The sequence below is a fragment of the Harmonia axyridis genome, chromosome 6 (genome assembly GCF_914767665.1).
Source record: "Harmonia axyridis chromosome 6, icHarAxyr1.1, whole genome shotgun sequence".
Taxonomy (NCBI): Eukaryota; Metazoa; Arthropoda; class Insecta; order Coleoptera; family Coccinellidae; genus Harmonia; species Harmonia axyridis.
The window spans coordinates 2,999,637-3,016,777 of record NC_059506.1 but is presented as its reverse complement, the minus strand read 5'-3'; the positions used below and the strand labels follow the sequence as shown (position 1 = coordinate 3,016,777).

Below are 17,141 nucleotides of genomic sequence, written 5' to 3'. Positions count from 1 at the left end.
AATTATTCTACTTAGGTAGACTGAATAGAATATTTACTCAAAAATTTTTCCTTTATTGGGCAGTAGAAGGTGCCAAAAAGAGGTTGATATCGTTGAAAACATTGATAACTTCAAATGGGAGATTCCTGGAAAATTCTCTATATCTGAATTACTTGATCCTGTATTAGTAACTTGATAATACATCTGACATCTGTATTCTCCCAAAGGAATTCGATTATTGAGAATCTTGAGCCCATTATTATTGGATCTTCGATTTCGTTTTTATTTTTTGGATGATCCAGGTGCATCACTTCTTCTTTCATTACATAAAATCTTGAATGTTTTCGAAACCAAAGCTGCCTTCAACAACTGTCACTTTCCCCTTCTCACTTTCTGACAGAAAAATCCTTCTTTTTTGGTTGTTATCCCTGAATTAATTAGTCGGCAAAAACTGAATGTGACTAATAATTCAATTTGGGATTTATGGAACCTTTTCAATGTTTTTACGTATATTTTTAATTCTAAAGTTTCTCACAGCTTTAGAATATACATTCACAAGAAAAAAACAGAAATGCTAAAAAAATATAAATAAGTCCACCCCAAAAACCAAAGGCACATTCCAAACAAATACAATAATAAACAAATTGCTTTTTAAAGTAGAAATGCAATTCACACGTTTTCCTTTAAATTGCACAAAAAGTACCCAAATTTGTACGTATCTAAATGTGTAAGGGCTTAAACAAAAACAGATAATTTCAGAAGAATTGTCATCTGGACCAGATTCCATCTTCAAGATACATAACAATAATCCAATGAAGGTACAATAAAAATGAATGAATAGCTCAGTTATAGGTTTACAATCCTAATCCTTAAAGAACAGACATATGTTTCGTGTTTCAACTGAAATTTGAGAAGTAAATACGGCTGTCGACACGTTTTATGACTTATTCCTTTTTATTGGTAGACGAGAAAGCGAAAATATTTTTGGGATTTTTGCGGAGATTCGAATCGGGTTTTTTTAGACAATTTCAGGAGTGTGGCATTCAGAACCTGCTGTGGAAACTGGTATTGTACAGGGTAGGCAAATAAGCGAGGTAAGCGGCTATATCTCAGGATCCACTCATCGTAGAGACTTGCGGTAAAAAATTTTACGACTAAAGTAAACAAAAGAAAACACTGGAAATTGTTTTGAAGTTCATACCTCCACCGTTAGGGGGCGTAATAGCTAACGTCGAGTAGAAAAATGCATTTTACCGAAAAATTTTCATATTAAGTTGGAAAAAAAATATCATCACTGTAAACCTTGGAAAATTCTCTATCTTTTTAAATTGTCCTTTTCGATTTTACGACATCAAATAAGGGTAGGTGAAAGGGAGAAATCTGACTGATTGAAACGCCTGTAACTTCAGTTTGGCTCAACATTTTTGAGCAAATTAGATCTTATTTGAGAGACAACATCTTGTTGATTAAGGAAAAAATATACTCATGATGAATTAGATTCAGCTGCTTCCGATAGGGAGCGCTAAGTCAGAAGTTCATTGATTTGTTCACTTTTCTCTGAAATTTCAAATGTAATGATAGGATTTTTTTAACAGAAACAAAAATTTCATTGAATTTGCATGAAAAAACCTGAAGGTTGCAAAGCGATAATTTCAGGCGTTCTGAATTTATGGCCGAAAGAAGATATTCTTCAACTGATGCACTGCGAAAAACCGAATTGAGTCTTCAAGTTCTAACAGAAACAGAAATCCTATCAAATTTGTATGAAAAAACCGAAAGGTCGCAAAGCGATAGCTTCAGGCGTTCTGGAGTTATGGCCGAAAGAAGACACAATTTAGTTTTTCAGTGCATCAGTTGAAGAATATCTTTTTACGTTCATAACTAGAGAACCCCTGAAGCTATCGCTTTGCGACCTTTTGGTTTTTTCATACAAATTTGATGGGATTTCTGTTTCTGTTAGAACTTGAAGACTCAATTTGGTTTTTCGCTGTGCATCAGTTGAAGAATATATTCTTTCGGCCATAACTTCAGAACGCCTGAAATTATCGCTTTGCGACCTTTAGGTTTTTTCATGCAAATTCAATGAAATTTTTGTTTCTGTTAAGAAAATCCTATCATTACATCTGAAATTTCAGAGAAAAATGAACAAAACAATGAACTTCTGACTTAGCGCTCCCTATCGAAAGCAGCTGAATCAAATTCATCATGAGTATATTTTTTCCTTAATCAACAAGATGTTGTCTCTCAAATAAGATCTAATTTGCTCGAAAATGTTGAGCCAAACTGAAGTTACAGACATTTCAATCAGTCAGATTTCTATCTTTCCCCCACCCTTATTTGATGTCGCAAAATCGAAAGTGACAATTCAAACAGATAGAGAATTTTCCAAGGTTTACAGTGATGATATTTTTTTTCCAACTTAATATGGAAATTTTTCGATTAAAATGCATTTTTCTACTCGACGATAGCTATTACGCCCCCTAGCGGTGGAGGTATGAACTTCAAAACAATTTGCAATGTTTTCTTTTGTTTACTTTAGTGGTAAAATTTTTTACCGCAAGTCTCAACGATGAGTGGTTCCTGAGATATAGCCGCTTACCTCGCTTATTTGCCCACCCTGTACAAAGTATTAGTGATAACTTTTGCACATAAGGATAAGATCGTTGATTACAAAATTCCAGATGAGATAGAGCTTGATCATTGCTTTTGATTTGATAATTGTGCCACAATTCAGTTTCAGTTTTGGAAATATCTCTGGATACAACGGTATATACAAATCTAAAAGTATGTCAGACTCGTCGAAATCAGTTGTTTTTTCTCCTGTCAGCAGATACATAAAGCCCTCCAAATTTGTTTATTGTTTGGAAATCTGATAAAATAATAAATGAATGGAATGTAAATGGTAACCTTAAAGTAGTCAACATGTTTCTGAAACATGCAACATGATAGGATTACCCCTATTTGGCATGAAAATTTTCGCCTTGATAACGGTTCCAATTCTCTAGACAAGAGCCTGAAATATACAAGAAAATTTAATAAAACCTGTTTTTTTTTTGAGCCTTATTGAAGATCGAGTCTAAATGTGTTTTAGCATGTTGACGTATGGTTTTCATGCAAGATATATTATTTTCCATCGTAATAGTTACAGCTTCTTGAGATTATAATAGAAAAATTTCACGTCATCCACCTCAAACTGAATGGATATAGATAATGAATATTCCTCTTGGGGGATATGTCCTTCTTATCCCTCTTTGGGTACGCCACTGCCTGTTTCAATGACATATGTCAAACGGAACTGTCATCGGAAGCATCATATGTTTTATAGAAGCCATTTAACAATATGGAGCGGATCGTTTATCTACTGTTGAACGTGTGAGAATAGTGAAAACTACAAAAATAATGATTCTGTTGTAAGTATGTTTCGTGCATTACGGGCAATTTATGATCGACATAATCGTCCAACTACAATGGACTAGTTTTCATTTTTTTGTTAAGGATTAATTCTAAAAATTTAAGTAAAATGAAACAAAAATGTGGAAGAATCATTGAAATATCTCTAGAAATGAAAAAGTTATGGGACTTTGAAGTTGCGCTTGGAAGAATAATTTCATAGTACGTGTAAGTGTCGTGACGTCACACACTAGACGACTGGTATTCGCAGAGTGCTTACGAATTCATTGGTGTACAATCACTTGTGCCATTCATGTCGTGTTTTGTTCGTTACACGATGGCTGAAATAACTTACTATATACATACATATAAATTACTTTTTTTTTTTTACTTTTTACTCCTCAGATAAATATGTTTTGCCATTGATAGACTTCAACAACCAGTACTCAACTACAAACTGTTTATGAAACGTTTTTCAAATAAATCATCGTTATAAGTTGAACCATGATGAAGCAAACTCAAAAGTAGATACTTACTTGAAAAGTTTAACTCCTTTTATTTCTGCACTGACATAAGATGGATTTGAAGAAAAAAACTTCATCACTGCGAATATATCTATTTTAGGCAAATTGTCACTTTGTCCTTTGACGAAGCCTTCTTCCATTATGGTGACATAAAAACAAAACTTGAGTTAAAACTACACTGTACAACTACAAACGGCGCGAGAGCCTTGGCGAGGCTAAGTATTTAAACGTAATTTATGGTGTAGCGATCACAGGCAAGAGCCGTGACGTCACAGACCAAAGACGTTCCGCGCTAAAATACGTAAATTTAAATGATCTATTTCTCAGTCATTTATTGATGGATTTTCAAAATTTTTTCACTGATTTATCAGTTTTGCTCTATATTTTAATTCTATCGTGCCAAATATAGTATTATCAACATCACTAAACTAGACCATTAGTAAGACAGTGAACAAAATCGATACTAAATTTGTTACTGATGACTTAAGGCCCTTACATCATCGAAATGCACGCGCTAACGAAAATATTGCTGCTGTAAGTAAATGTGAAAGTGTTGAAGAAGATCCAGATTTATCCAGTAGACGGTGCGCATAACATTTGGGCCTTTCTTACGGCACGTTATGGTTTTTTTTTTGTATCTTGATTTGCATCTCCATTTTATAAGGTTTAGTGGACACAAGAACCATTTGACCATGGAAGTCGTAGAACATATGCCGATTGGGTGTTTTAACACAACGTTTCGATGATAATTTATCACATCGAATTTTCTTCAACGACGAAGCACATTTTCCCTCGATGTCTATTTAAACAAGCCAAATTGTCGTATAATCCTCATGTAACTGCTCAGAGGCCATTAAATCAACAAAAAGTCACTCTATAGTATGCAATTTGGTCTGGTGAAAAGATTGGCCCGTACTTCTTTGAAAATGAAGAAGGTGTCACTGAAACCACTAATTCTCATCGTTATAACCAAAAAGATTATAGATGTTTTAATGATATGGAATTGGAAGATATGTGGTTCCAGCAAGATGGTGCTATAAGCTACACAACACGACACGTTTTGACTTTATTGCAAGAAAAATTCCCAGGATGCGTAATTTCTCGTTACGATTATGTGAATTGACCAACAACATCTTGTGATTCAAAGCCTTTGTGGAGTTATGCGAAAATAAGTGTTAACGTCGATAATCCTCAAACCATTGACGATCTGAAAACCAACATCCATCAAGTTATTGATGAGATATTGCCAAAAATTTGCCGGTTAGTCATCGAAAATTACTTCACAAGGATCGAGTCCTGCAAGTTATCACGCGGAGGACATTTAAATGCAAAGGCTTGGACATGAGGGGGGTACTGGTGGTAATTACCTCCAAGACATCTGAAATATAAAATTTCAGAATTCTCGCCAAGACGAAAAATGAAAATTATTCATACATTAAAATGAGCCAAAAATCATTCTGAAGGGTGTTTTTTTTAGAGCTATAGAACTTTAAATTGCAATAAAACAACGATGGATTATTCGATTGGCATGAATTTTATTTATCCGCAAGATAATCTTGTGGCATTACATTTTAAATATGATTTCTGGCATATGACCGCCACGGCTGGCTCGGATGTAGTCCAATCTGGACGTCCAATTTTCGATGACTTTTTCCAACATTTGTGGCCGTATATCGGCAATAACACGGCGCATGTTGTTTTCCAAATGGTCAAGGGTTTGTGGCTTATCCGAATAGACCAATGACTTTACATAGCCCCACAGAAACTAGTCTAGCGGTGTTAAATCACAAGATCTTGGAGGCCAATTCACAGGTCCAAAACGTGAAATTAGGCGGACACCAAACGTGTCTTTCAATAAATCGATTGTGGCACGAGCTGTGTGACATATTGCGCCGTCTTGTTGGAACCACAGCTCCTGGACATCATAGTTGTTCAATTCAGGAATGAAAAAGTTAGTAATCATGGCTCTATACCGATCACCATTGACTGTAACGTTCTGGCCATCATCGTTTTTGAAGAAGTATGGACCAATGAGTCCACCAGCCGGTAAAGCGCACCAAACAGTCAGTTTTTCTGGATGTAACGATGTTTCGACATACATTTGAGGATAAGCTTCACTCCAAATGCGGCAGTTTTGTTTTGTTGACGTAGCCATTCAACCAGAAGTGCGCTTCATCGCTAAACAAAATAAAATGGACGTAGTGCGCGATACGTATTCCGCACAGAACCATTATATTCGAAATAAAATTACACTATTTGCAAGCGTTGTTCAGGCGTGAGTCTATTCATGATGAATTGCCAAACCAAATTGAGAATAAATCACTTGACAGCTGTTAAACCGGTCGCCATGTTGAACAGTAATGCCAACTTAAAGTTATATACCTCGAAAAAAAAACACGCGTTACTTCCCTTTGAAACCGGCAGGGTAGTAAAAAATGGGACCTTTTACGGTTCACGAGTTTATTATCGCTTTCAAGATGATTATACTTATTATTGCACTACGAGCTCGTCTATGTCCGAGGTTTATTATGTTTCTTTATCTATCCGCTTTGTCACCTCTTCTTTAGCCATCTGTGTTTTTGAATTTGTCAGCGGTATACACTTACTTATACAGGGGAAAATACAGGGTAAAAGAAGTATAGGAAGAAGACGCATCTCCTGGTTGAACAACCTAAGGCAGTGGTACAACAGTAGCTCTGTTGAATTGTTCAGATCCGCAACTTCAAGGGTAAAAATCGCCATGATGATAGCCAACCTTAGACGGCACATAAAGAAGAAGAAGATACACTTACCCCAGGTTTTCCATAGTCATTGAATTTGAAAGGAAATATTATTATGATTTTAGGCAGGGTTCAAAGGAATTTGTATTGAAATTCCAAAAAAAATAGTATCGTTTCTAAGTTTAATCGAAACAGAATTAGAGTTTTGGTATGAAAAATGCATCATTGAGACTGAAAATCTGCCAGGTACAGCATTGATGGCATAAAATTTTGCGATAAGTCAATGTATCCAAAGCTTTACTTGATACTATATTTGATCTCTGTAATGCCTGTAAGTTTGGCAAGCTCTGACAGGAGATTTTGACGTTGAAGATTTTGAAAACTTGACTCAGATCAACAATACGCTCTTTTAGTGATGACGTCACACACCGACATTTTAGTTCTCCTGTCAGTGTTCGGAATCCAAACAAACAAATTGTCATTCAAATCAGTACGTTGTCGTTGAAGAAATTGGCTTATTTTGATAAATAAGATTATTTATGGAACGATTTTACTATTAATTGATAGACAGAAGGCACGAGATTAATGCCAGTAAGTTCGAACTTGAAGTTCAACTAATAAACACGGCTTTTTACAAAATCTGGGGAATGATGCAGGATTCAAACTCACTGGTATTAACCTCGTTCCTCTGTCTATCAATTAATACTGAAATCGTTCCTCAAATAGTCTTATTTATGAAATTAAGCCAATTCCTTCAACGACACCGTACTAATTTGAGTGACAATTTATTTGTTTGGATTCCGATTTCCGAACAGGAGAATCAAAAATGGCGGTGTGTGACGTCACACTAATAGAGCGTATAGGGTCAGGAAATATTGGCAGGATTGGCCTCATTGCACATCCACAGGGAAATTAAACTCGATATTGATTCTGTGATAGGTTTGCGAATATGAAGAAGGGATTTTTGGAATTGGAATCATGAAATATATTTAGTCTGATCCATATCACAAAATTATATTGATTATATAGATTTTTCAACCTTCTCGTTTTCGATATCTAATTTTCATCACTCTCTCTCGTGAATTGTGGAGTTTTTAAATATGTTTTGAGGCGTTTAAAGAAGGAACAGTAGGTATCTTTCCTGTTTCATATATGTAATAGGTATGGTTGCCAATATTTACAGGAGTTTATAAATTTTTGGGAACAATTCCTGATTTAAATTCTTCGAATGTTTCGATAGGTCTTATTCACCATTCCACAAACTTTTTAAATGTATAATATAAAATTGTTCTCACCAATATACTGGTCTGTTTTTCATAATAAACTTATTAGATCAAAATATATACACCGTCCGTAAAGTGTGGAACAAATTCATTTTAGGAAATAATCCTGAATTACGTCATTTTTTTATTTTAATTTACCGTATTTTGAAATAATAATCAACTATACAGACTGAATTACTTTCGAGTACCTAATGACGTCAACGTCATCTTTTTTTTAAATGGAACACCCCCATTTTGTCTCAATTTTCCGATTACTCTAGCTGATTCCAAAAATGTATCACATGTTAATTCCAATTGGTACAGGGTGGACAAAAATGATAAATTAAATCTAAGTGTTTTAGCCCTTTTTGATTATTATGATGTTCAGTTTTGGCAACGTTGCGGATTCTGGGAAATCGAGAAGTATGTTTTTGTTAGATTAAAGTTAGATGTATCGGTTGTCGGAAAGAAAAGTTAAGGTTTGGTAATATAAAGTTTTCGGTGTTTAATATAACGGTTTCGGTTTAATTCATGAACATTTTAAATATATTAGGATTACAGTTCATTAGAAGGTCAGTTTGCATTGTATAAGTCCCATTTTGTTCCATTTCAATCCTTGTACCCTGTTCCCTTACATCCTTATACAGTGCGGTGCTGGGTGGAAGCAAGAGAGCAGTTTGTGTTGGTAAGACAATTTATAACATCATTTTATTGGTTCAAATATAGGGAAAATGCAACACTAAGCAATAATTAAAACATTCACGAATACCAAAAATATTGTAGTACTAAACTGTCATTGAACACCAATAAATCACTAAACTAAATCGTTCATTTCGTGAATATTCTCTCGACTCTTCTGTTGACACGGGTTGTTTTCCAAGTATTCTTGAACCACAGCTGTGATCCACTAGCCATGTAACCTAGCTCTAAAGGTATCTTCCCTCTACACATCCACAAATCCAACGTATGTTGTCAACCTAGTTGCGGACTACTCCACAGACGCTGCAACTTAGTTTTAGTTAAGATGCATAGAATGCCTGGTGTGTTTACTGATTCAATTTGGTTTCAGACTTTTTGAGAGACCCACATGTTGCTTTGGTGTCTGCTTCACCAGAGTTCTGTAAGGGGGCGCTCTTCAAACATTTTCGAATTCCCGCTATCTGCCAGGTGCCGTTTAAAAAGGAAATACTGATTTTAGACAATGCAAACATTCACAATAAATGACAATTCAGTTCATATTGAATATTTACTCAAATGAATGGAATATAATGACAGACCATAGAATATAAAATATTATTGTTCTATACTCAAAGTTCACGACAAGAGCGTAGAAATGGGGGGATACTGGGGGTAATTACACGGTGTTCCTAAATTGATATTCAAATGAAAATGATAGATTTCCGGATCATTTTAAGAAAAAAAGTCCTACAATATTTTGTTTTGAGATACATGTGTTAAAGTTTAAGTTTTTTTTCTCGTATAACCTTCCCTTCACAAGATATTTAATTTGAATTGGCCATAGATATTCCAGTTTAAAGTTTTCACCATGTGATATGCTAATTTTGAATGCAAATCTACAGGGTGATATTTTTCTGGAAGAATGCCTGCTTCTTTCCTTCAAAACTATATTTTGGTGAATGGCTGTTAGTTTAGAAAAATGAAGAAAAAACTCTGGTCCGGTACTACACTTTTTGGTTTGTTATAGTTTTGTCGTATCTGCTATCGATTTCGAGAAAAAATCTCCAGTAATCCTCAGGAAAATCCAAATTATTATAAAGATCGAGCTAGTAAGCTCTAATGAATGCATTAATTATAAGTTTTGGTATTTATTTACCCAATCTGTAGCGAAGATTGATAAATATTTGATAAACTGTACGACACACTAGAAACAACCTGTATATTGAAAGCAAAGCGTTTATGGGCTCATATTCATGAAACTTTTTTTTCTCGAAATTATCCAAGTAATTTCTCATTTTCCTTCGTAACTCTAATTTGAGAACACCCAGAGTATAAGGTAAGAACAACCGAATTAGTAATAAAAAAAAATATTTCGAGTAATTTGGTTCAAACTTCGTTATAAAACTTCTTCTTCTAACATAACAGATATGAATAAAAGTTGTCGTCAAAATTTTTTTTTCAATTATCCCCCACCAAAAAAAAAAACTACGCCCTTGGTTCACAAGAGTCGAGAATTGAGAGAAATGTCAAATGTAAACGATGTATGCGCCATCTGAAACAGACCGCGATCCCTCGAAATCAAGTAGGTATAAATCTGAAAAATCTCCCGTTTTGTCTGAAAGTTTTACAGGTATAAGTAGACACACCAGGTTTTCTATGCATCTTATTGCGGACAACTCCACAGACGCTGCAACCTCGTAGCAAACTAGTTGTCAACTTGGAATAACAACCAGCTAAGATGTCTAAAAACATGGTGAATGCACTCGTCAAATTTTGAATGCAATGACATTCGACCAAATTGAAAATATTAGTTTTAGATCGTGGCGGCGCCGCAATGTCATACTTATCATTTCCGTTGATTTTGATTGGATACATTAATTAAAACCCGATACTGACCAATCAAAAGCGATGTGTAATCGAGTATGATCGTGCAAAGTCGTAAAACAAAACACGAAACGTTTACTGGAATGAATTCAAATATTTGTAATAGAGAGAGAGAGAGAGAGAGAGAGAGAGAGTTTATTGGTATTTCAATTACAAGAATTACGTCCATAGATCATAACTATAATGAAAGATATACATATAGGTACATAATGGCACAAACCTCGTAAATAATAAACAACAAGAATCTTAATTTGTTGATAGCGCTACCTACAGTTTACATAACGAAGCTTAACTAATATTCTCAAAATTGGCAAAACAAAAGCTAATCAGTTCATACACCTGGTTTTTAGACATCTTACAACCAGCCCACAGACGAGCAACTGAGTCGCCAACTTGACAAGTTGGCAACTAAGTTGCTCGTCTGTGGTCCCCATTAATTAATGCTCAAATATCTGAACAAGTGAATCCTTTCTTCCAGGCGTCATATTGCCGTCAGTTTTTCCATCTGGGAAGACAGAGGCATCCCGAATCGCACCATTCGAATTCCATGACTCGCATAGACGGTGAATCCGAGAGATGTCACGATTCACGGATTTCTCGAGGTCGAGGGACACCGACGAATCGAATAGGCGGCGAATCCGCGAGAAGTCACAATTCTCATCATAGAGGTCGAGGGACATTCGTACCTCGCAACTACAACAGGGACATCCCTCCAGCGATCAGACCCAGATCTCCGATGGATGAGCCTAGTTATCGTAGGACACACGCAGAACATTCGTTTCATTATGGACCGTGAGTATATATATTGTGCTCGTATTCAGTTTCATTTTTGTATTTATTGTATTACCCAGCAAGCACGAAATCATCTCATATACGTTACGAAAGTTACGATACATAACATTGAGGACATTAAACCTCCCATTCGATGTTCAGGGTGGGCAAATAAGCGAGGTAAGCGGCTATATCTCAGGATCCACCCATCGTAGAGACTTGCGGTAAAAATTTTTACCATTGAAGTGTACAAGAAAACACACAGGAAATTGTTTTGAAGTTCATACCTGTACCGCTAGGGGGCGTGAAAGCTATCGTCGAGTAGAAAAATGAATTTTACTCGAAAATGTTTCATATGAAGTTGAAGAAAAAATATCATCACTGTAATCCTTGGAAAATTCTCTATATTTTTGAATTGTCACTTTCGATTTTACGACATCAAATAAGGGTAGGTGAAAGGGCTAAATCGGACTGATTGAAATGCCTGTAACTTCAGTTTGTCTCAATATTTTTAAGCGAATTAGATCTCGTCAGAAAGATAATATCTTGTTCATTGAGGTCAAAATATACTCACGATAAATTTGTTTTTGCTGTTTTCGATAGGGGGCGCTAAGTCAGAAGTTCATTGTTTTGTTCATTTTACTCCGAAATTTCAAACGTAATGATAGGATTTTCTTAACACAAACATAAATTCCATCAAATTTGCATGAAAAAAACCTGCAGGTCGCAAAGCGATAGCTTTAGGCGTTCTGGAGTTATGACCGAAAAAAGATATTCTTCAACTGATGCACTGAAAAACTAAATTGTGTCTTCTTTCGGCCATAACTCCAGAACGCCCGAAGCTATCGCTTTGCGACCTTCTGGTTTTTTCATACAAATTTGATGGGATTTCTGTTTTTGTCAGAACCTAAAGACACGATTTGGTTTTTCGCAGTGCATCAGTTGAAGAATATCTTCTTTCGGCAATGACTTCAGAACGCCCGAAACTATTGCTTTGCGACCTTCAAGTTGTTCCATGCAAATTTGATGGAATTTCTGTTTCTGTTAAGAAAATCTTATCATTACGTTTGAAATTTCGGAGTAAAATGAACAAAACAATGAACTTCTGACTTAGCGCCCCCTACCGAAAGCAGCAAAAACAAATTTATCATGAGTATATTTTGTCCTCAATCAACAAGATATCATCTCTTAAACGAGATCTAATTTGCTCAAAAATATTGAGACAAACTGAAGTTACAGGCACTTCAATCAGTCAGATTTCTCCCTTTCACTAACCCTTATTTGATGTCTTAAAATCAAAAGTGACAATTCAAAAATATAGAGAATTTTCCAAGGATTATAGTGATGATATTTTTTCTTCAACATCATATGAAACATTTTCGAGTAAAATTCATTTTTCTACTCGACGATAGCTATTATGTCCCCTAGCGGTAGAGGTATGAACTTCAAAACAATTTCCAGTGTGTTTTCTTGTATACTTTAGTGGTAAAAATTTTTACCGCAAGTCTCTACGATGAGTGGATCCTGAGATATAGCCGCTTACCTCGCATCGTTGACATTTGCGGTAATGGTATATTCTAAAACAAGTTGCAGAATGGGCTCCTATTCCAACATGAATGTGCTCGTTTTCGAACGCATGAGTGTGTTGGAATTGCCTTCTGCAACGAGTATTAGACGATATTCTCTTTATTTCAGACGAGTTTTGTGAAATATTGTCGAAATTCAATGGAAATTCAGATTATATATCCTAGTGACTTTTGTATTGTATCTTGGCAGTTGGTATGACTGACGAAAATTGACAGAATACGGAATTTGTATATGACTCGTACGTTTCAAATTTTGAAATAATTTACAATTACGCATTGAATTCGTGAATTATTTCTGACTAAATCTATATAACATAACTAAAATTAAGAGAATTTGCGAATAATGTTGCAAATCATTTCATTATATCCAAATTATATTATATCGTATCGACATTTATTGACGTTTGTATAGACAACCACAAAACGAAAAATCTATCTGAAAACGACGCTGTAATGAGTTCAACACCGCACTGTTTTTAGAAGTGTAATGGACTCATTACGATACTGAAATAGAGAATAGTATATTGTGCAACAAGTGGGGAAAGTCCAACTTTTCACTCGAGCGAGAACATACGACATCGTATGCAGAAATTTCATGTTACCTTATTTTTGAATAGGAAATATTAATTTTTCGTTTAAAACTAGAAATTTTTTATCATTTTCGTGTTTGCGATAAAATAAATCATTGTTGGGATATGAAGTGGAAATGGTTAAAATGAAAAAATTTCTCTCTACAAACTTAAATCTACTGAACAGGTGAATAAGATATCAAAAATACATGTTTCAATTGAAAGATACCCATAAAAATTGAATTGAAAGCACACTCCACCTAAATGTTCAAAAGGTTCTCCCCATTTATTTGCAATGCAAAGTTTTATCCTCTCTTCAAAGCTTCAGAAGGTTTTTGAATGAAGGAGAAAAAATAATAAGGAGAAATAAATGAATGAGAAAAATTATGCACCAATAGATCTGTCTTTAGTCGTAACAATTTAAAAATTCGGCATGCGGTGAGATTTTATTATCGCTTTTTATACAATACGCATACAATACAAGAATAAATGATTCTAGGAGAATTAACTCTTTATGATACTAAGTACCTACAATATTGTTTATTGCAAAATTTAGGTTCAATAGTTTCGGAGTAGGGAATCCAATCCCGCAAATGCTGGATCCCGCTGAAATTCGGCGGGATCGAAATTGCGGGATTTTCCATGCGGGATATGCGGGATTCAATATTAAAACTGCATATTAGACAATAAAAGCGCAGACGTCTTTTGAAACGTCCCAGAAAGCCATAAACCACTCATAAATTACGCCTCTATTCGAGGGCGGCAAATTCGCCCAGTTTGTGGCCACCTTTTCATATTTCTAAAAAAATATAGTCTTGATTCTTAAAAACAACATGAGATTGGTCCGCTCCGCAGCGTTTATCAATATTCCCTGCAATAAACATCTCCAAACAGTCTTTACTAAGTTCAATAAATAACAGATGGCAACCCAACCAATATAAACAGCATTGCCTATCACCCTAATTGAAAGAGGGATGAATGTATTTCACAAAGACAAAAAACAACACTATCTTTGCTTCGAATTATGTGGAAGTTGTTTACACATTCAATATTATGGAAAATTCCTACGATTTTGCATTCAGAACTAGTATCTGTTAAATGCCAAATGTTTTCAACGGAACACATGTTTTTAATCCCAATTAGGTAGTTTTCGAAGCTTTGCATGCCCTCCCGATCTTTGTATCTTGTGTCAGATTTATCGAATTTTTTCGCGGCAAAAATTGTCAGCTTTTGCAATGAAATAAACACTTTTGTACTGTCGTATGTTTTTAGTAGCATAATACTTTCTTATGAGCATGTTTAATAGGTGGAGTACAAAGAATATATGTATATGTCGTTAACAATCCCGCAGTCTTGCTGATCCGCGGGATTGACAATTTCAATTCCGCGGATTTGCGGGATTGGATGATTCCGGATTCGAATCCCGCCATTGGAAATCCATCAAAAGTTTTTTTCATTGTTATTTCCATGCTATCAATTCAAGTATTGAAAGAGGAAGTAATAAACCATAGTGTTTTAAAAATGTCAATAATTCAATTGGTATAATTCAGGTTGTTTATGTTTGCCGATGGCAAATTGTTGAGATAGAATCAATTACTGTCATTCAAATTGTACTGTTTGGAGTTGGACAATTCACATTCTTATTTCAAGAACCTGGGTGAAGACTGATAGAACGATCTGCTGATGTGATATTTTTTCTCTATCGACATGTTTATGAGTTGAGATTAAAGTAGGCTTTTACAAAAGGGACACTTGGCGGCGAGGCATATGAGTGCCTGAAATTCAATACATTAGGTGCAGATTTATAGTCGGTCACTTGACCTTTTCTGCACGATATTATTTTCAAGATTATACTTCTGGGATCCATCCAGGAATAACAATCTAAACCTGTGAGATATTCAGTTAACGTTTTAATATGAGTGGAATCCAACAATCGAATGAAAAGTATTAGAACATTATTTTCTCCAATTCTTTGGCAAACTCGTTCATTCTGCCATATCTTGTAGAACAAAATATACTGTGAGGGATTTACCTGTCGAATTTGTGATACAGAAGATCAACGTTTTTCGATGCAAGAATCACCTAACAATATACAGGGTGTTTCATTGGGAAACGGAAATACTTCACAGGTGCATAGGTGGCACCAAGGCGGTTCTGGAGATACTCCATTTATTGGGTGGAAATACAGGGTGTTTTATGAATTTTGCCCGTTTCTTTCTGGGGTCATATCAAATCTTCATATTTGGCAAATATGTTCCTAATTGAGAGCCCAAACGTATCATGCAATAATAAGGATTTTTAGCTTCTATGTCTGGAATGCGGAGGACCTCCAATGTAGAGTGGGTCGTTATTTGAAATATTCTACAAGTAATTCGGTTGTTTTCTTTCTGGATATTGCTGGAAATATAGATCCTTCGCTATGTAAAATTATTGCTTAGGAAGAATAAACCTCATTCCTATCCAATTTTTTGTTATTTTCACAATGAACCATCTACCTCTTAAGTGTATTTTGATACGTGGAAAATAAGAATATCAATGGGATCAAACATATAATTGACTGATTTGACAGTTGTTACTGGAAGCCATTGGAAATGTATAATGATTTAAAGAGAATCACAGAAAAACTTTCTCTATTCCTAAGGCCTAAGAAAACACGACTGGTATAAAATCTCCAGTTTTCCCAAAAATATCTGCCACATAACACATATATCTTTGAAATCAGAAAACATATTCCAGGTTTCCATTTTAAAGAATATAGCTGTTTACTTTCACCCAATAATTTATCATTCTCTTCATTAATTGCTGAATTGCGATAATTTACGATTTGGATCAGTAAAGGGTGGGCAAATTTCAATGTTTAAGTACCTACTACAACTTTTAAACCAGAGTTGATAACCCATTCTCGTTCTCTTTTTCTGAGAAACTAACAAGAATAGTATTAATTTTTGGCAACCTTCTTTTGTTTTCGAGTTACATATATAAGAAAATTGGAAAGATGTCGATATCGAAAAAAATTCATATCTCCGCTAATACTGATGATAGAGCTCTGAAATTATAACATTATACAGGCTTTTTTTTGAGCAGAATCCAGTGCTATGAAACAAAGTTATGTTTTTTTGAATAAGAACACTAGATTTCTGTGCCATTTTTGATATCTTATTTTTTTCTGATTTCAAAAATATATAACATCATATGGTTTGTAGCAATATAAATAATAGAAAATGGTCAAAAACTTTTTTTATTTCTATGGTTTAAACTGTTGATGAGCACAGAAAAATAGAGCTTCTTATAACAATAGCAGCGTCCTTCCTTCAATCTAATTATTTTTATGCTTTTTACTAATTTTAACAAGATTTGATTCTAGATATACATATTTTATAAATTTTTTATTTCAAAACGGATACGAAAATATCGAATTGATTGTAATGAGATGGATGCATCAGAAGATCAATCATTATTTAGATAATTTACCTCTTATCGAGAAAGGAAATATTTTTTCCAGCAAGATGGTGCCCCTCCTCACAACAGTAGGAATATCAGTGAAATATTATCAAACAATTTCGGCTATAAATTGATAGGAAACCAAGGGGCCATAAGATAGCCGGCTCGTTCACCTGATTTGTCACCCTTAGATTTTTTTTCTTGGGACATATTTAGAACATTCTTCATAAAAATAGCTACGAAAGTATAAATGAACGATTTTAGCACCTCCTTAAAAACTTCATTCTCATTCAAATTTATTACTGACCACTTGTTATCACTATTAGGTTAAATAATA

General features: G+C 34.8%; 1 protein-coding gene across 5 annotated transcripts in view; it reads left to right on the top strand.

Annotated features, from left to right (window-relative positions):
* LOC123682589 overlaps positions 1–17,141 on the top strand; it is a 143,958-nt gene that overhangs the window by 18,873 nt on the left and 107,944 nt on the right. For all 5 annotated transcript variants that reach the window (XM_045621303.1, XM_045621301.1, XM_045621305.1 and 2 more), the window contains exon 2: positions 10,916–11,229. In XM_045621303.1, coding sequence (XP_045477259.1) covers positions 10,916–11,229 — 314 coding nt within the window. The remainder of the gene's footprint in view (positions 1–10,915; positions 11,230–17,141) is intronic.